This window comes from Sapajus apella, unplaced genomic scaffold, assembly GCF_009761245.1.
Source record: "Sapajus apella isolate SASKATOON/1434 unplaced genomic scaffold, GSC_monkey_1.0 scaffold26, whole genome shotgun sequence".
Taxonomy (NCBI): Eukaryota; Metazoa; Chordata; class Mammalia; order Primates; family Cebidae; genus Sapajus; species Sapajus apella.
The window spans coordinates 5,985,246-6,006,817 of record NW_022436966.1 but is presented as its reverse complement, the minus strand read 5'-3'; the positions used below and the strand labels follow the sequence as shown (position 1 = coordinate 6,006,817).

At 33.7% G+C, this 21,572-nt stretch overlaps 1 protein-coding gene across 3 annotated transcripts; it reads left to right on the top strand.

Moving 5' to 3' along the window:
- The first annotated feature begins 5,432 nt into the window (after positions 1-5,432).
- On the top strand, positions 5,433-19,909 carry ETAA1 (ETAA1 activator of ATR kinase). Of its 3 annotated transcripts, XR_004272996.1 has the most exons (7): positions 5,433-5,793; positions 6,971-7,099; positions 7,348-7,424; positions 10,747-10,910; positions 11,161-13,190; positions 17,874-19,566; positions 19,597-19,909. XR_004272996.1 is itself a non-coding variant. In XM_032291928.1 (6 exons), the coding sequence occupies exons 1-6, from the start codon at positions 5,571-5,573 to the stop codon at positions 17,999-18,001; spliced, it is 2,751 nt and encodes a 916-aa protein (XP_032147819.1). In that variant the 5' UTR covers positions 5,433-5,570; the 3' UTR covers positions 18,002-19,909. The 3 variants fall into 3 exon arrangements, 2 of the variants coding, with proteins under 2 accessions (XP_032147819.1, XP_032147820.1); XM_032291928.1 differs by having other exon boundaries at positions 17,874-19,909; XM_032291929.1 differs by having other exon boundaries at positions 5,464-5,793; positions 10,798-10,910; positions 17,874-19,909.
- The last annotated feature ends 1,663 nt before the right edge of the window (positions 19,910-21,572 follow it).

Here is a 21,572-nt window from a genome sequence, read left to right as displayed (position 1 = left end):
AGGGATTGATGAATATCAAAGGACAAAGGATTGATGGCATAGAGCCAGGCCACCCAGGCCAGGTACTGTGGTCACATGATACCTTGGGAACGTCGGCTCCTTGAATTCTTCTGCTCTACCATCCTTAGAGTCTGGCTTTAGGCCTCAGAATCCCATCATGACCTCTGCGGTTCCTTGTTTCCATCAGAAAGAAAGGTTTTTTTTAGAAGCTCCACCTAGGGACTTCTGCTTGTGGGTTTTAGGTTAAAACTTTGTAATGTGGACCCCCTTACTCATAAGAAAGGCTTAGAAATATAGTGAGTTCATGGTCAGTTGGCTACTTTTAAAGCAAGTTATATTCCACCCTGAGCAAAATTAGATATGACAGTCATCCTTATCTAATTCATAATTTTAACAAGGGGTTTTATATTTCATAGATCAATATTTTTTCTGGGAAATAGAATGCAAATACGTTTAATAAAGGAAAACATGAGCTGGAAGGGGATTTGTAGAATGTGTTAGAAATTTGGAATCTCTATTTTGGAGAATAGAAGGATGAGCTGCTCAGTGACATTGTCATGTGCCACTCAAAGCTCAGCTGATGACTATAGGTTCACAGTGGTGCAGTAAAGAATCTTTCCAACATAACAGCTCAGGAGCTGAGAAAATAAACAGCATGATTGATCCAAAGCTGAAGCCTAGTAAGAAAAGTGTATTGGTAGGTTCAGAGGGTAAGAAAATTGAAGAAACTGATAAAGCAAAGCTTGTAATGTCATCAGGAGTATGGGGCTACAGAGGAAAAAAAAAAATACATTCCATATTTCCCTAACTCTTAGGTCTTTATAAAATAATCGAACTGAAAAAGTGATTTCAGATGACAGCTAGTGTCCAGTATAATTTGTCTCATGTCCAAAGGAGTCACTAAAATATTTTAACTTCCAGCTTCATCTTTAAATGGAATTTTGTTTCATTCTATTTTGAACTTTTCAAAATAATATTCCTTTAAGAAACAATTAGACTGCAATCCTTGACCAAATCCTGGTGTTTTTTTCTATATTTTAGTTCAGGTTTCTTTTTATATGTAAGAAATAGAGACCAACTGGCATTAGCTAGCCCCCACCTAACAAAGGAAGTTTACTGTAAGGGCTCACATTGAAAGAAAAAAGGACTGGTATCACAGTAAAATCTGCTCTTATGGACATTGAAGCTGAATGGTGGCTGGGTTTCAAGGTATCCAGAATCAACAGAAGTAGATTCCAGTGATCCCCAGTCTGCATAATTCTGCTGCTTCCTTCAGTTCCACTTTGAGCAAGCTTCTTCACAGGTTCTGCCTGCCATGGTTTTGCACAAGGCCCTCTAGCAAATTCTTAGCTAAATCTCGAACAGAGAATATGATTGTTTCAATTCAGTCAGAGGTGTCAGTCAGAGGTGGAGGGCCAGGCTATGGACTGGTTCCTAATATCAGCTGCCCATGTCTAGTACAGTCATTTTTACCTGATTGGGCCCATCTGGCCAGACATGGTCACCTAGGTAGCAGGGGCTCATGATGAGGCAGTTAGGCATGCTAGGTGGTTCTAGCTAATACAATTGCAGGTAGGTCAAGACTAAAGAAAAATGGGCCCAGCACTTACCCAGGTACATTTCGGTACGGCAACATAGTAACAAAACTATTAAAAACAAATGAAAAAAAAGCTTCTAATCATTTTGTTGCTTGTTCAGATTCTGCCAAATGCACTCATAGATTTAAAGCTGGAGCTCTGTATATAAAATATAAACATAATTCACATTATTACTGTTTTGTTGTTTTTGCTTTTTTTTTTCTTGAAAGGAAGACTGCTCATAGTTAGCCATTGATCCAGCAGCATTGACCCATCACTGTAATGTAAGTGAGGAGGCAATCACTGGCAGAGAAGCTCCTCTGTCACTCAGACCTTCAGTGTCACTATTTTTCCCTTAATAATTATTGTCAAGTTTTAACTGATCCCTATAAGTGAAACAAGCAAGAGTTTTACTTTCGTTTATTAAAATTTTTAGTTGCATTAAACCTTACTTATATATATATACATTATTCAAATGCCTAGAAATGCTGAGTTATGAATCATATTGCATTTAAACATCTATAAGACTGTTTCATATTAAGAACATTTTATTAAGGAGTTAATTGTGCTATACTTACTTCAGGAGTTATATTCAGGAAGTATATCTAATTTCAAGTACATTTAGAAATGTAACAGATTATGTGAAATAAGTAATTTTCAAGTTAAAATTTACTGTCATTTCCTGCCACGTAATGATTACAGGTTACAGCAATCCTAGGTATGTTAAGATAACAAGTTTGGCTCAAGTTGTCCATTTCAACAATGGTTACTTGGGCGCTAAAGAATTTGGAGTTATGGTAAAGTATTCACCGTGATTTTACTTGCAGCATTAATATGCTTTAAGAAAATACGACATGGTTATTTCTCCAATAAACATCACTAAATTCTTTAAAATTCTTTATTTTCTAAATGTGAGTTGCATATTTATTTGGGTAAATTAAGTTCTTTTTAAAATTTTTTTTAAATACTTCTAGGATTTTTGGTCACTTCACAGGTAGGAGAGATCGCTGAGAGAAATAATAATATTCCTACTAATTTATACAAATGAAGGCTTAAGTAATCAATTTGAATTTTAGAAAATATAACATCATTTGTATTCCAAACAGTCTTATCTGGTTATAAATAAATAAAACTAAACAATGGTTTAAATATATGTAGGTTAAAAACAATCATGGAAATGAAAAGTATTAGTAGAAGGTCAAACACTGAGGAAAAATAATGGAATTATCTATTCACAGTGATTTATATGGTTTATATAACTGCCAGACCTGAATCTCAAATTTAGTTCTAGGATATCTGTCAGCCAAACTGAAGAGTAAAAACAGAATAGTTTACAAGATAGAAGAAATATATCAGTTCCTCAGCGGAAACTAAGATCTTTGCCTTACATTAAAATTTTTAAACATTTTAATTGATAAATACAATGTATGTAGACAGTGAAAAAAAGTACACCTCAGTAAATTATCACAAAACAAATACTTCTGTAATTAACAACTAGAATATGAAAATAAAGCCAGTAAGTACATGAAATTCTCTCCTCCCTCTGTCCACTTCTAATCACTGTCCCTTCCCCCTCTGAAAGTAACTATTATCCTGACTTTTATGGTAATCATTCCGAGATTTTTCTTAACTGTTTTAACACTAAAGCTTACATCCCTATATAATATAGTAGAATTTTGCCTCATGGACTTTATGTGGGATTTATTTAATACTATGGAGGAGGATTAGGAGGTCTAGCTTTTTTTGCTAATCTTTGTGAGATATCCATGTTGTCGCACAGAGTTGTAGCTTTTCACTTTCATTACTATTTTGTGGTGTGAATACAGTCCAATATATTTATCATTCTACTATTGAAAGGCATTTTATCTGCTTACAGTATAAAGTAATTTTGAATTGAATTTTACTGCTAAAAGCATTCTTTCTTTCTTTCCTTTTCTCTTCCTTCCTTCCTTCCTTTTTTTTTTTTTTTTTTTTCTGTTACCCAGGCTGGAATGCAGTGGCACAATCATGGCTCACCTCAACTCAGCTCCTGGGCTCAAGTGATCCTCCCACCTCAGCCTCCCTACTAGCTGGGACTACAGCCATGCACCAAAACTCCCAGCTATTTTTTTGTATTTTTTGTAGAGGTGGAGTTTCGCCATGTTGCCCAGGCTGGTCTCAAACTCCTGGGCTCAAGCAACCCACCTGCCTCAGCTTCTCAAAGTGCTGGGATTACAGGAATAAGCCACTGCATCCCACCAAAACATTTTTATAAAATGTATCTTGATGAACAAGTCCATGCATTTCCACAGAGAATACTCCTCAGAGTGGGATTGCTAGACCAAAAACTGTTTTCCAAAGTGGTTGTACCAAATCACACTTTCACCAGCAGTACATGAAAGCTTCCATTGGTTTACTTCCTTGATACCTGCATTGTCAGTCTTTTTAATTTTAGCCATTCTGATATGATTTTCATTTGTATTTTCCTAATTAAAAAATGAATCTGATTTTTCTATAAGTTTGTTGATAATATTTTCTCTTGTGAAGATCCTGCTCAAGTGTCCCATCCACTTTTGGTTTTGATGGTCAGTCATTTCCTTAATTTGTATCAGTTCTTCATATAACTTATATATGGGCCCTTAAATATGTCTTCTAAATATTTTCTCCCAATTTGTGCCTCACAATTTATACCTTCTAAAATATTATTTTATCTTTTACAGTTAAATTTATAATGAATATGCACCTGATTTGGGGATGAAGTTTGAAGTAAAGGTCATGTTTCTTTCTTTTTCTAAGTGAATATCAAATAGACCAAGCACCATTTAATTTCAAAAGTCCCTTTTCCATTGCTCAGGAGGGTCATCTTTGTCTCAAATCGTGTTCATTTACATGAAAGTCTGTTCCTGTGCTACCCTGTTTCTTTCATCTTTATCCCATCGCCATTATAACACTGTCTTAATTACCATAACTTTACATAAGTCTTGATACCTGGTTGATATCTACCCTCATTATTCTTCAAGAGATCTTCAAGAGTTTATTGATATTTTTGGTCCTTTGCATTTTCATGTAAATTGAACAAAAAACTTGTCACCACACACACACACACACACACACACACACACACAAACTATAAAATATATCTTGGGACTTTGGATGTATTAATGTCGAATCTATAGATCAATTTGGAAATAGCTGACATTGTAACAATATTGAGTCTCACAACCCATGAATATAGTATAACCATTTGTTTAGGTCTTCCTGTTATTTCAAAAATGTTTTATAGTTTTCTTTGTAGGAAGGACAATCTTTAACTTATTTCTAGTTACTTGTTATCTCATATACTATTATAAATAGTATCGCTTTAAAACTTCAATTTTATATTTGTTGCTAATCTATTGAAACACATTGATCTTTGAATATTGACTTTGTATCCATCAACTCTTAAATTACCATGTTAGTAATTTTTTCTACTTTCTTTTGTTTTTTTTCTTTTTTTTTTTTTTTTTGCAATCTGCTAGTGGATCTACCATTCTGGGATCTGGAGGATATCTTCTGGATTTTTCTATAAACATATCATCTATGAAAAATTAGCTGTATCTCCTCTTCTTGACAAATTCGAAGATCCTTAATATGAATCTAAGGTGCAATTTTCGATGTAAATTCAATAAAAAGCTGTTAGTGTATTCAATCTCCTTTCCATCTCACAAGCTCCCACTCAGTTTACGCGTACGACTACTACCCCTATAATCCCTTCCAGTCCGGAGTAATTTGAGCCTAGACCCTCCTCCAAGGCATGTTCCTGTCCCGGCTGCGGAAGCGCGCGCGCGCGCCCTTGACACCTTCACAGCTCTGCCCCTTCCCCAGACGCAGCCAATCAGCGGCCGCCTCTTGCGCGCGTCCCACCGGCCAAAATGGCGGCTACCGCTAACGCCGAGTCGTGTTTGTAGTGCGGTTGCCCTACTCATCCCTTTGCAAAATGTGAAAGAAGCGGCTGCTGGAGGCAGGTCATAGGCAATGAGTCGGCGGAGGAAACTTGATGACAGCCCTAACCCGAAGAACACGCCGCACAAAACAGCGGCGACTGAGGAATGCGGCTCGGTGGTCGAGCCAGGGAGGAGGCGGCTGAGGCCGGCCCGCGATTCGTGGCCCCGCGGGGCTAAAGAGGGGCCTCCTGGGCCAGTGCGGCAGCGAGAGCAGCCTCCAGCAGCCGCCTTGTGCAGTAAAAGTAACCCCGAGGGTGAGACGTCGGCAGCGCGGCCTGCCTTGGCTTTGGCTCTGCATCCCCACATCCCCGCTTGGAACAGGGAAATCAGGGGTGGGGGTGGAGTTTGGAGTGTGTATTCTTTCTCTGGGATTCACCCCTCGAGAGTTCAAAAATAATCCTTTACCACTCCCCGATGGGCTTTTGTCCTCGAGCTTGAGCACTACCCCGTTAGGTTTGACCATCCCCTTGCCACCGCCACAGCAATAGGTCATGTGGTTTACCTGTTTGCGGGAAGGCGGCGGCTTTCTGGGCTGCTCCTCCAGTCAGCAGCGGTGGCAGAGCGAGGAGAAAGAGCTGATAGGTCCGCTATCCTCAGTTAATGCCCGGAGAAGTTATTTCTCTTTAAAGCTTCCCCCCATCCCCGACCCCCGACCTGTTTTAGAGAAGAGGCCATATGAAAAGTTAAAAGTTTGTCTCAAAGCCTGGGTGATACCTCACCTCATTATTAAAAAACCGGAAGTTGCTATGTAACATCCCTCCAAGTAAGATACTAAGGCCCCCTTTTATCTCGATTAGTTTTTGGTGTTCCCTTTTAAAAGACTTCTAGTAAATATTAGTTGGAATTGAAACTCATACAGAAGCCTTTATTCTGGAGCATGTTCATTAAATAGTGCTTGTTACCTTACATTTCTTTAATAATACTCCCATAAAGCAATTCGGGAATGAACAAAAATCTTTATAAAAGTTTGAAAGTGAATTCTAGACAAAAATTCCCAAGCATTTTATCACTAATGCTTTTTGAAGAATCACAATTAATATAGATTGGATAGAGTTGATAAAAGGGGCTAAACATATTTAGGTTTTTGTTAGGATACTTTTGATTTTTGAAGTGTACCTATAAATATAGGTGGTTCCCCAAAGCCTCCAAGTCTCAATGATAATAAATAGAATGACTTAGGTTATACAGTATTGTATTATGCATTCATAGACCTTCTAGATTATCTAAAAGTGCTTGCTATTTACAATGTCAAGATTGGGAAGTGCTGCATGGATTTTTATACGAAACAATCATTTATGGTTCAGGGACTTATCTCTGGGAAAAAAATTATATTGGACTATTAAAGGCTAAGCTATTAATTGACTGGGGTATTATGAAGTAAGGTAATACTTTAAAATGCAACAATTGTAATTTTAATCATATTTTATATAGAAAGGTATGAAACACCAAAGAGAATGCTGAAAATGGACTTACTGTCATCTTCCTTCAGTTCTCCTAATGATCCAGATGGACAGAATGATATCTTTTGGGATCAGAATTCTCCATTGACAAAGCAGTTAGGTAATTCATTATGAACATTTTTTATGTGGGTAAATATTTGATAAATGATTCAGATTTAACTAGAATTCTAGTCAGATAATAGCATCGGGCACTTCCGAGAATCTTAAATGATTTTATCTGTGTATGTGATATAAACACATAATCCTCTAAGCTGCACTAATTAAAATTATTTTCTAAGAAGTGACAGGTATTTTTAAAAATTGAGGGTTTTTTGTTTAGAATTTATAGAAATGTCTTTATTTGCTTAGGTAAAGGAAGAAAAAAACGGATTTACACCACAGATAGTGATGAGATTTCACAGATTGTTAATCGTATTGCTCCTCAGGTAAATATCACTAGTTTTATAGTTTGTTTTAAAACAGTGAAGACTGTGCCACTAACTTCTTGTACAGTTTCTTTAAATGAAAAGTATTGTCTTTTATAATTCTTTTTTCCAAAAATAAGGCAGCAAAAATTACTGTTTTGCCTTTTCTGCTTTTGAAATGCGTATTTTGAAAAAAGGAACATAATATAAAATTAGTAATAGATATTTTCGTAAGTATATATGTTGTTTTAATTTTTTAGAGTAATTTTTTACTAGGGCATTTGAGTGTTTTTATCTAATGTGCTTAACAACCTATGGCATCATTTTTCAAGTTACTAAAATAATAGAATAAGGCAGTCAAAAAAATTTAAACTTTTATGGTTGTTTTGTGATTGGTATTTACTGTCTGTAGTATAACATTTCCCTATTGAAACTGTTTTTCTTAATAGTCATTGACTTACAAGATCATCAAGAAACACAAAAGTGGAGATCACTGAATTCAGTTTTAGTCCTCATTCAGCCTCCTGTGCTGTGTGACCCAGTGCAAGTTATTTAAACTTTCACCACCTCAGTTCATTCAGCTATGAACTAGATTATTACTTGTCTTGCTCTTGCTCTCTTCGTTGGATCATTATGAGGATTAAACTACATAAAAATTCTTTGTAAACTATAGAGTGCTATAATTGTAAGGCTATGTTAAGGTTATTACTGTAATAGAACCATCTCCAAACTTTTTTTTCTCGGCCAGGCATGGTGACTCACGCCTGTAATATCAAGATTTTGGGAGGAAGGTAGAGGCAGGAAGATTACTTGAGGCCAGGAGTTTAAGACCCTGTCTCTTAAAAAAAAATTTTTTTAAGTGCTTCATTTCTTTTTTTCATTTCAGTTCTTGTCCTCTGTGAGTGAAATAGAAATATGTTCAAGTCAATCATTTGACACAAAGCAATCCAATAACTCTAATATTATATGACATTACTGAGAAGCAAAGGCTTAATCCATAAAACTGTTCTGAACTTCTTTATTTTTTGTTCTATTTTTCTTATTTAACAACATTTAATTCCAAGAACATTTTTGCTTAGTGTCTTCTGTAAAGGAAGTATGCTATTTTCCCTTAACATGTCCTTGAATAGTTACTATATGTTGACCATAAACAGTTACATGGCACTGGTCCAAAACATGGTTTGAGGGATGACTGTCATCCAGGTGGAAGAGACAGGAAATGAAGTTTTTCTTAGCAGCTGTAAAATAACCAAAATTACACCTAGCACAGTCAAAACAACTCTGTTGCTATTGGCTCTACATTCCATATTTAACATGTCATAGAAATTCATTTTACTTACCATTCATTAGTTAAATAGCATTTATGCCATAATAGTACTTACTCTATAAGTTAAACAATAGATCTTCATTAATTGTGGTTTTCACATCAAAAAAGCATAATAAAATGTGTTTGGGCTGGCCAGCCTAAATAGTGATGAAAAGATAGTTGTGAATAAATTATTGGACCCTTCACCTTAGTGGGCTGGAAACAGTAGTTCATATAAAGAAATGGCAACAGTATGCAAGTGGTAACTTGTGTAAAAGAAAAAAATACAGTGAAATTAGTAGATTTAAAATGTTACCCTCTTACACTGAGTACTTTTAAAGCATATAAATCTTCAGCAGTTTCAACGTCTGTTTGAAAGCTTGTCATGTTCTCAGAATGACAAATACTTATATTGTTTATTTTTAGGTGAGTCCTTCTCAAATCATTATTTAATTTTCTTTTAACATTTTCAGAGAGAGCAATTTTTTTAAGACGCGCTTTTATTTTAATTGGACAATCAATTCACTTTCTGCAGGGATACTTTTTATACAGTGTTGTTTATTTGAAGATAGTATATATCTTCATTTATACAGCTTTGCACAGTATATAGTTTTTACAGTGAAGTGAAGTAATGCATTTAGATACCTTATATAGCATCTGGATTATGGTTGGAAATCAATAAATTATGTAATTATTAAGGAAGAAATATGTAATATATAACACATATAAATAGTATACAAACATGCATAGGACCCATGTATATATAAAGTTGGGTACGTAAAGTCATAATTTAGTTCTCTGAAAATTGAATTGAAAATTACTTTGGTAAGTGGCAGAGTTCATAATTAAGACTATTATTTTCTTTAAATTCAAGATTATTATTGAAACAAAAGGGAAAATATAGAGTCTGAAAGTGAAATTACTGATTTTCTTGAGTATTTGCAAAGCTAAAGGCAACTAGGTTCAAATCGACATTAAGAAAACTGCTTTTTGAATCACTGAGGATTTGAAGTACCAAGATGTAGGATGTCTTCACCTAAACCTTCTAGTAAATAAATGTAAACTGACACTGTTATGCCCAGTATTGTGCTAGATGCTGAGCTATCCTAAGAAGAGTCTTTGCTTTGCGTAGCCTATAATGTGGTAGTAAGATTATTTTTTACCTTGTGTGATATTTATGTTCATTCTAGATGCTATAAAGTAGAATGAAAATGGTTAATTTATTTGATTTGTTGGTTTGGTTTGCAATTAATGCCTGAAGCTCATTCTCTTTTAATTTTTTTGCATGATCAAGTGACTGAAAGGTACAGCAACAATATCCAGATCTAAAATGCCTTTTTTCTATATATTATCCTGGTTAAACTTTTCTGCTTTCTCTATTTATTTTTTATTCTTATTCCTGCCTCATTCTTAGCATCAGTTCTAACCTTGCTGTTATCTCTTAATTCAGTCCTGACCTTAATTCTGAGTATTCCTAATTTAGGTCAACATGGATTGTCCAACTTTAGATAAAGACTATAATAAAGGTAAAGAAAATTTGGAGAATCAGATGGTACAGAAATAATTTCCATATGTATCTCATTATTGTCAATTCTGATGATTTCTGCAACACGGTTTTTGGCACTAATGTTTTTATAAGTACTTTATGACAATTAAAATGTCCATTTTCTTTTGATAAAAGCATATACTTCTATTATTAAATGTACATTTGATAAATTTAATTCTTAAAACAATATTTTTTGAAAATAAACAATTTCTAATTCTGAACGTTTTCATATTCTGAAACATAAGTGGATCGATTCTTGTAGCTTATTATTGCTGTCTCCCAACTTCTCACTGATTATGAGTTTGTTTGGTAACTATTACTTTACCAGAATTTAGAAAATTAATTCAAATAGTTACTTTTTATTTTCTTTCTTTTTTCATCCCTCTCTCCCTCTTTCCCTCTCTCCCTCTCTCCTTCTCTCCCTCTCTCCCTCTCTCCCTCTCTCCCTCTCTCCTTCTCTCCTTCTCCCTCTCCCCTCTTTTATTTGGAAGGGTGGGTGCTGCATTGGTACTTTATACCATTTTTCCCCCTATCTGCCAAAGGATGAAAAACCAACAACAAATTCTATGCTGGACGTGTGGATTGGTGAAACTGCTATTCCTTGTACCCCCAGTGTAGCAAAAGGAAAATCAAGAGCAAAAATCGGCTGCACAAAGTAAGTTAAGACTTTTCAGCTTTTCTGAGATTCAATAAAGCAAATATTTTTGATAATTCTCCAGTTTGGTTTTGTGAATATATCAAAATTTTTGTTAATAAAATTTCCATATTTTTATCTATGAAATTTTGCAGTTAAAATAATTATAAGTGTTAAAATCTTAGAGGTTTAACATCAAAATATGTTAAATAAAATTGGATATAATGTCTCAGAACATTTTTAATTATAATTTTTTAATCTTGTTTAATAGGTTAAAAACAAAAAATCAAGAAGAAGAACTTATGAAACTGGCTAAAGAATTTGATAAAAATATGGAAGAGCTTGATGTGCTAGAAGAACAAAACAAGAGGAATTATGATTTTACCCAGATGATTTCAGAAACAGAGATTTTAAGTAATTATAAAGATAATATATGGATGCAGTCATTACATAATATAGTTCCCGAAATAGATAATGCTACAAAAAAGAAGCCAATCAAAGGAAAGACCAAGATATCTGTGGCAAATCATCAAAATAGCAGTCAGAAGCCGTTTGACCAAACGGCTGAAGCAGCATTGAATGCCATTTTTGATGGTTCTACTCAGAAATGTAGTGGACGGTTAAGCCAAGAACTGCCAGAGGCTTTTTGGAGCACCAATAATACTACCTTTGGAAAGACAAATGCTTTGAAAGAGGAGAAAATTAATACTAATGAAACTCTGGTCATGGAAAAACTGCCAAATAAAACCCCACGATCACTTTCTTCTCAAGTAGATACAACCATAATGACAAAATCATGTGTGACTTCCTGTACTGAGGAGCCAGAAACTTCTAATAAGTACATTGATGCATTTACTACCAGTGATTTTGAGGATGAATGGGAAAACTTAGTAAGTAATGAAGCTTTTGTTATACAAAATGTCGACATGCCTGAACTCTTCCTTTCTAAAACAGCCCAGGTTACTGATCAAAAGGGAATTTGTACCTTTAATAGTAAAAATGATAAAAATATGTCAAGAGTAAATACAAGTTTAGATGCCAGTTTAGGAGATTCAAAAGTATTACAAGATCTTTCTTCAAAGACATATGACAGAGAACTAATAGATGCAGAATATAGATTTTCACCAAATTCAAACAAATTATCATCCACTGGAAATAAAATGAAATTTGAAAACTCTTCCAATAAAATTGTTATTCAAGACAAAATTCAAAATTATACAGTTACATCTAATCTGACAAAAATAAAGGAAGATATTCATACTAAATTTACTCATACTGTACATGCTTCTGAAAAGAAGTCTGCTTTGAATACAGGATATTCTAATGAACAGAAAAGCAAGTGCATTTTAAATCAGTCTGTTAAATCACATGTGAATACTGATCTTTTTGGCTCTGCAAATCTAGGCAATAAAAGCAGTGTTAGTAACCCAAATCACACCAGTGCATCAAAATTAGGCTCTTTCTTTGATGATTGGAATGATCCCTCATTTGCCCATGAAATTATTAAAGCATGTCATCAATTAGATAATACCTGGGAAGCAGATGATGTAGATGATGATTTGTTGTACCAAGCATGTGATGATATTGAAAGACTAACTCAGCAACAAGACATCAGAATGGACACTAACACATCAGAAAGTATACGTGAGATTGATAACAATTCTAAACGTGGAGCCAAAAACATGTTTACTGTATCTAAACAAGGAAGTAATTTGGTACAATCGAAGCATTTGAATCCAGGCAACATTTCAGTGCAGACACCTTTGACAAATAGCTTACAAATAGATAAGCCAATGAAGATGGAGAAAGGGGAAATATATGGAAATTCTCCAAGTTTTTTAGGTACCACAAATTCGACTACGTATTCTGAGATCTCAAACTGTCAGATAAATAATCTGCGTGTCTCTTGTACTAACACATATGTTCCAGTACAAGTGAGTAGTTCCAAATTGGTTCTTTCAGGAAGTTCAAGTTTGAATGTAACTTCAGCTCATATGAGTACAGAAATTGCCGCTTCCAAGAAGAAATTGAGTACTAAGCAACCATGCCATAACACTGTAACAGATGAAGCTCAGAGCAGCCTTAACAAAACAGTTGGAATTCCAAAGTTTACATTTACAAAGATGAAAAATTCTCGGATTGTTTCTCAGTTTAATCAAGATTATATAACTGGAAGTATGTCTGATCCCAAAATTACACAGGGTGTGGAGAAAAAGAAAAGTGTCAACCCAATACTGGAGGGAGCTGTTCGACAGCATTCTTTGGTGAAGCTTCCTGAATCTTTGAAACAATCTTCAAAAGGTATGTATGAAATATGAAATAGTTTTCCTTGAAAAGTATTATCTTTAAAAGTAGTAAAATAATTGTTTTTGAGTGTGTAATGTATAAGATAAAACTATGACGTTTAACTAGAATTCTTAAAATAATACTTACACTGTATTATATGAAGAGTAGTTGGTTTAATTTTCAAAATATTACATTGAGTTCTTTCCCAGCATTTAATACAATGACTGGCATATAGTAGGTACTCAGTAAATATTTTTCAAATGATTTATTCTTTCTTAGAAAATCATACTTTTAGATATATGTATTACAGTGTTTGTTTTAGGATTGTATTTCCTAAATATCTCATTGTTTTAAAACTTGAGTAATCTTACTTAAAACTTGAGTAATGATGGAGCAGTGTAATATTTAGAAATTTAGAGCATTCTAATTAAACATCTTTATTCGTGTGATATTTGATATAAACCTGCTAGTGGTGATGGTTAAAATTATGATTTACTTACTTGATACCACCTATCATTCCTGATTCTTCCAATTCCTCTTTTCCCCAAGTCTCCATTCTATCAATAAGTTTCATTGTTTCTTTTCCCAAAACTATCCATTTTTCTTTCTACACCAAGTTAACATTTCTTGACGAAACTACTGCAGTTATTTTATCTGTCCCCTTTCAATTCTCATCTCCAAATAGTGGAATAGTCTTTTAAAATCAGATGGGCAAAAAGGCATTTCTGTATTTAAAACAACCTTAAATGGCTGCCAGTCATATTTCAAATAAAATCCAAACTTATACTGTGACCAACAAAGCTGTGGATTATCTCTTTTTAACCTGCCTCCTTTTTTTTTCCTTACCAAGTTTCAGCTACACCAGCTATCTTTTATTTTCTCAAACAGTGTATATTTCTTCCTTGTTCAGGAACTTAGACTGCTCTTTTCTTTGACTAAAACTACGTCTTTTCAACATTTGACCCCTCCACCATTCTTTTGTTGGTGCTTTCTTACAGCTCAATATAAGTACTACTTTCTCACAGGGACCTTCTTTGAAGAGTCTATAAATAGATCTTCTCCTTGTTTATTTTTTATTTTTAATTATTTCTTATTTAGTGATTCTTCTCTGTCTTGTTGACATTACCACAACTTTCCTATTTAAGTGACTTTTTATTAAACTTACAACAGTAATATGCTAGTTGTTTAAAAAGAAAAGTAAAACAGTATAGAATAATTTCAAGTAAAAAGTTAAGTCTTCTATTTCTCCTTTCTCATAACCATTCCTTAGGGGAAACCATTATTAAGTGTTTGTTATACATTATGTAGTATTTTCTATGCATATAAAAAGATATGTGTGTGTCTGTATACATATATATGTGTATGCGTATATACCTATAGATTTATTTAAATGTTAATAAACCTGTATACCCACTATTTGGCAATTGCTTTTGCCTTTACTTAATATATTATAGCTGTCATTTCCTATTAGTACATATAAATTTATTTTAGTCCTATTAATGACTGTGATATGTATGGATGTACCATAATTTAACTGTTTCTCTGTGATGGAAGTTTGGGTTGATTGCAGTTTTTTGCAATCACAAACAATATCCAGTAAATATCCTTCTACATAAATTTCTGCATTCTTATATAATTATATCTGTTAATTCCTAAAAAATTGCTACAACAGAAAGTTTTAAAATTTGATGGATACCACCAAATTTCTGTCCAAAGCAGTTATACCAGTTTATCTTATCACTGCTGACAATGAATAATTCCCTACACCCAGGGTGTTAAATCTTTTGGCTTCCCGGGGCCTCACTGGAAGAATTATGTTGGACCACACATAAAATACACTGACACTAACAATAGCTGATGAGCTAAAAAAAAAAAAATCTCATAATGTTTTAAGAAAGTTTATGAATTCATGTTAGACTGCATCCAAAGCTGTCCTGGGGTGCACGTGGCCTTCGGGCTGTGGGTTGGACAAACTTGCTCTAAACTATAGCCCAAACTAGATATTTTGGAATGTTAAAAATTGTTTTCAATCTATGATAATTTTAAGTATTTACATTTGTATTAAAGTGAGTATATTATAGCCAATTCAAGCAGGTTCCCAGCATGAATTTATTAACAGATACAGTTGACCCTTGAACAATGAGGGTGCTGATCTGGTTTGCAATCGAAAGTCTGTATAATTTTTGATTCCCCAAAAAATTAACTGCTAATAGCCTGTTGTTGACCAGAAACCTTTCTGATAATATAAACAATTAAATTAACACATATTTTTTATGTTCTTATATGAATTATGTACTGTATTCTTACAATAAGCCGGAGAAAATGTTATTAAGAAAATCGTAAGGAAGGGAAAATGTATTTACTATTCATTAAGTGAAAGTGGATCCTCAGAAAGGTCTTCATCCTCATAATCTTCATGTTTAGTAGGTGAGAAGGAAGAAGAGAGTAGGAGTTGGCCGTCTCATCTTGCCATCTCAGGGGTGGCAGATGCAGAAAACAATCTACAAATAAGTGGACTTGCCAGTTTAAGCCCATGTTGTCCAAGGGTCAACTATAGTTATAATTTGATAAGACTAAACCTTCTGGAGTATTTGAGTTTTCCCAAAAGTCCTATCTACCAATCTATCTGCATTTTTTATGGGTAATCTGCCTTTTAGCTTACCTTATCAATATTTTCTTTAAGATTATTGATAGTACCGAATCTCTTAATATTAACCTTGTTGATGTTTTCTATTGTTTCTACTTACTTTTACTTTGGTATTTAGCAAGCTGCTCTCCAGGGAAATATTTCTGAAACAAAGCTCACTTAACTTCCTCATTGATTTCAGGCAGGAGTTGGCAAACTATGATCTGTCCAAATCTAGCCTGCAGCTTGCTTATGTACAGCCAGCACACTAAAAATGGATTTTACATTTTTAAATGGTTGAAAAAAATCAAAAGGAGAATATTTCATGACATTGAAATATATATTGAAAATTATATGAAACCCGGATTTCATTGTCCATAAGCAGGTTTTATTTGAACACAACTCATCAGTTATTTATACATTATCCATGACTATTTTTGGTACAATGGTACAGGTGAACACTTGCAACAAGATACTCAAAGGTTAACATGCATGCTTTCTGACCCTTTACAGAAAAAAAAAATAACTAACTTTGCATGTAAGATCAAGACTAAGAAAAGCAGCTTTTGCGTAGTACTTTACAATAGTTTAAGGCTTTGCTGTGTATTTTTATTATAGATTGAGTTAAAGGAAAGACTCGATAGAAAAAATGGATGACTCCTTAAATCAGATTTTCATGGTGTGACCTGATTATCATTTGAAATTATTTTCTGTAATATTACCAAGCAAATTGTAAGATGAACTTAGTTATATTTTCTGTTGTTGTGTATTATTAACCTGTTTTATTTCCACACAGTCAAATTCAATATAAAGTCTCTGTAGGTGTGGTCTGAGTTTGTTGTGTTTCTTAACTTTGAGACTAAAGCATTAGATAATTAGCCAAACTAATTTCCCTACAGAAAGTGTCAAATTCAGTGTAAGGTCTTTGTGGGTGTGCTCTGAGTTTGTTGTCTTTCTCAACTTTGAGACTAAAGTATTAGGTGATTAGCCAAACTAATTTCCCTACAGAAAGTATCTTCTGGTGTCTTTCTGTAGGGAAAAATAGCTATAGTTTGTTATTTAAATAGCTTAGCAAATAAAGTCATCAGAGTCATCTGGGGAACTTATTTAAAATATGTATTTCTTAGCCTGAATACCCCTTTCCATTTCTGATTATACCAAGAAAGGAAAGAGAGACAGATGACATATTTTGGAAAATGCCTTTGTTAGTTAACAAGAAAAATGTCTCATAAATTGTGAATTTCTAGATGCCAATATAAATAATAATATTTCTCTTCTGTCAATATTACAGATTATTATTTCTTAAAAAGCATATTTTACAACATAAATACTTATACTCGTAAAAGTTTACTTAAACATGTATTAGGGTGATGGTCTTAAACTTGTATTATTTAAATGAGAAAGTGATTTCTGATACATCATCAACTTACTAAGTTAATTGAGATTATTTTAAAGTTTCTCCAAAATGTATCATCCAAATAAAAATATAATTTCTGACAGTCAATCACAGGTGACCAGTTTGATATAAGAGATTTTATTTTATCACTCTAAAATACATTTTCTCTGTGGATGAAATGAAACTTTTATAGTTCTATAAGGAAAAAATAGATTTGAATATTAATATAACATGTAAATATACATAATTTGAGATATTGATAGCTAATTTAATTTCTTATCTTTTGATTACTTTCCTATTAAAGTTTATATAACATTTTTAAATCCTAATTTATCCTTTATAAGGATATATTTATTCATAGGTCATATAAATGAAATGTCATTGTTCACAAGAATTGTTTGGTGAATAGTCAAATAGTTTTCTATCAAATTGAATTTTATCACACTGTGAAAAGAATTTGTCGAATAGAGACAGATCAATTGGTGCTTCATTTTTTTTTTGAATTGGAGCATTATATCTGTATTAGATACTTGGAATTTTGTATTTAGTAATTTAGTTTGATTTATTAGTCAAACCAGTATGGCAAATCTGAGTGATAAAAGAGCAAAAATTAAAGCACATATTGAATGACTTTATAGGCAATAAAAGTAAAACTTATCTTTTGTTGAATTTTCAGAGGAAGAGGAGAAAAATAGAAAGTGTTCTCCTGAAGAAATTCAGAGAAAAAGACAAGAAGCGCTGGTTCGGAGAATGGCTAAAGCACGAGCCTCATCTGGAAATGCAGCTCCCACTTCATTTCTTTAATGAAATATTAGTTGGAAAACATCACAAAGACTACTGATAACTATCTGTGATAGGAATTTTTTTTCTTGATTTCTCTGTGAGAAATGTAATGCTGACTTTTATAAAGGCCAGACTCCTATTTTATTTAATAAATCAGTGTTTGCAATGATAAATGAAACACTTTCTTGACATGTATTTGAAAGTCATTACATGTAAGTTTTGGAAATTCAGAAAAGTTAGCAATTATGTACAGAAATTACACGGAGGAAAATAGTTATATTTTTAAATGCTATTATTGCAGAGGATTCTCAAAAATAGGTAATCTATGTTATTTCCTATCGTAATGTCGTTTCCTAATACAAAACTTCAACTTACTAAGTTAGTAGAGACTATTTTTGTAGTTTTACTTTCATTAACTGTTGTTTAAGGTTTTTATACACATCCAGATTCGTATTTCTAAGAACATGGTTGATAAGAAATAGAGGACTTTATTTGTAAGGAAATTATTTTCAGTTCTTAGAAGTAGATTGGAATTTTAATAATTCTAAAATGTGACACATTTTGGAAACTTTCCACCATATTTAGGAAAACTCTGATTTAAGAAGTCAGTTTAGAAGAAAAGAAGTAGTGAATTGTCTACAAAACTAATGTGGCATCATTAACATTTAGAACTGGCAGAAACTTCAAATGTCATTTGGCTCAACTTCTTTATTGTATCAGTAAGAGAAAGTAATACTGTTTTCAAAGTCATAGACAAGTTGATAACTGTGCTAGGATTAGAATGATTCTTTGGACACCTAAACAGTTATGCCATTTGCTTCACAGTATTAGTACATAAAATTACTGAGGGAGTATTAATTATAGTATAAAAAAATAAAAGCACAATAAGGACTGTTTGATAATGTTCGTTGTTCCTTATTTTGCTTTAAAGAATTAGTCTTCCCAGGATATAAAAATGAGAATATTTTTTCAGTTTTTCTGTAACTGTGTAATTTTCCCCTTAATTTACTTTGCTAATTTTTTTTTTCTCTATTACTGTTTTTTTTTCTTTTTTTGCCATTTTGCCTATTTGGAATTTGCTTAACCAATAATAGAAATCCGACTAGAGGGCATGAGGCAGGGAAGATGCTTTATTTCTCTTAAATGGTTTTTAGGACATCTAGGGAAAGTTAGAGATATGAAACACCTGTCATGGTGTGGCATTTACCACTATTCGGGTGTCTCAAAGCTATTTTAATATGGTAGTTACTGCCCTTTAGGTATACAGATGCTCCTCGACTTACCATGGAGTTACTTCCCAGTAAACCCATCATGAGTTGAAAATACCTTAAGTTAAAAATGCATTTAACACACTTAATCTACCTAACAGCCTAACTTAGCCTAGCCTACCTTAAACATGCTCAAGTCAGTCACTTAAATTAGCTGATAGTTGGGCAAATCATCTGGCAACATGACACACTGTAAAGTATCAGTTGAGCTGATGCCCAGCATCGTGAGAATGTTGTACCACATATCTAGCCTGGGAAAGAACCAAAGTTTAGAGTATAGTTTCTATTGAACACATATCACTTTTGTACCACCTTAAAGTTGAAATATTGTAAGTCAACCATTTTAAGTTGGGGACTGTCTGTACATTATGTTGTAAATGGTATTTTCACATATATAGTGGAGTATGAGAGTTTAGCTAACCTATATCATTTTTCTAAGAATATATATAATAACCTAGATGAATGCAAGTAGTTTCTATGTAAGAAAATAAAGAGCAGAGAATCTTACTAAAAGTGGCTTCACTGTGTTCTGACTATGCTTTGAATATCTCTGTCCTTGCTTAAGCTCCGCCCTGATTACTGCTTGCTTTTTTTCGAGTACTTTTAGCCTATTCTGTTCATTCATTTAGACTCAGCCTAATAAGTCTGTTTCTTTGAATCTCAGCCCTAACCATCTTCACTGGAATTGATTGCTTCTCTCTGATCATAATGGTACTGATTACTCGTGTCTTTCGTGTAGCAATTCTATATTGCCTTATGTGTTGTTTAGCTGTATATAGCATCTTTTATAATTGGTTATTTTGTGTCTCTGATAATTCTGTCAAATTCTTACACAGCTCATAGTGTTATTTATGTAATAGTTTTCTCTAAGTGACTCCCTCTTTTTTTTTTTTTTTTTTTTAAAAAAAAAAAGGATACTTTTAAAGCACTTCTGGGTGGTGGCAGGTGTAGTGGCCCAGTAAGTACATCTGAACTGATTGGTTTTTAGGGTCACTGCTGCTGTTCGTCCCATGCTCCTTTCCTATCCTGATTCTTCCTTTAGCCTTATTGGAAACACTAGAGGGTGAGTGGCCCATAAATGAGCATGCAGAGGGCTGTCTACATAGTTTGCCTGGCTTTACTCTTTCCAAGTCTGTAGGGAATCTGTTCCCACAGGGGAAAGGACAACTGGTAGGCCTGGCAATTTCCCCCTAACATTCTGCTGCTGTTTCTGCATCTCAGACTGATGCTAATAATGCCATTATTTCAGAAAAATAGCCTGTTGCAAAGTAGAGCTTATCTCCCATTAATCTTTTCCTGTTATAGACAGATGACCCTGATCCCAGGAACACTTGGGTTGCTTACTGTAGACACAATCAGTGGTATGCAGATCATACCATGGGAAACACTGTCTTATATGCTACTCTATTAATCACCAGCTTCTAAGTTACCGAGAATGTAGACACCTTACTCATTTCTGTCCACCTGATACTGATGGCCAGTGGTTATTCATTAAATGTTGAATGAATTTAGACAATGTGGCAGCAAAAATCCTGCCCTCCCTGACTTGAAACAATTTAACTCTTGATTCTCTCAGCTTTAGGGTTGGGGATGTTTCTAGGAGCAATTTAAATAAAGCCTAGCACTAACATAAGTGATTATTTAGAATCTGACCATGGGTTTCAGTTCTTGCCAGGTGTGATCATATCACTTGTGTGATCCTAAAACAAAAACTAAACTGAACTCCTGCCTTCTCTTAGACCTCATAAATGAGTAGATGCAGTTTTTTATTTCAGATGTGTCTTTTGAAAGCCCATTGGCTAATAGGCACTATTGAAAATAAATATAATTGCTGAACTTAAATAACATTGCTAAATGGCTTTAACTTTAACTAACTTACTTCTCAAAACAACCATATAAGGTAACACTTTTACACCCATTTTACAAATAGAGAAAGTAATCAGTTTGACTTTCTCAAAGTCCCACATTTAGAAGTTGGAGCTAGAGTTTAAACCCAAATAATCTTAATACCAAATACTGTTATCTTAACCACTGAGTATACTATCTGGAAACAGTTCATAAGAACTAGTTATCTATGGAAAAATTAACAGGAAAGAATTAAAGCATTTCGGGCATTTGTGCCAAAAATACCATTACTATTCTGTAGGTCTCTTATAGCTCAAGAGAATACTTTTTCTGATCCCAATTTCTATTATAGATGATTGCTATACTTTGTGTGGGTAGGTGGATAGGTTTTTTTTGTTTTGTTTTGTTTTGTTTTTGAGACAGAGTTTCACTCTTGTTACCCAGGCTGGAGTGCAATGGCGCAATCGCGGCTCACCGCA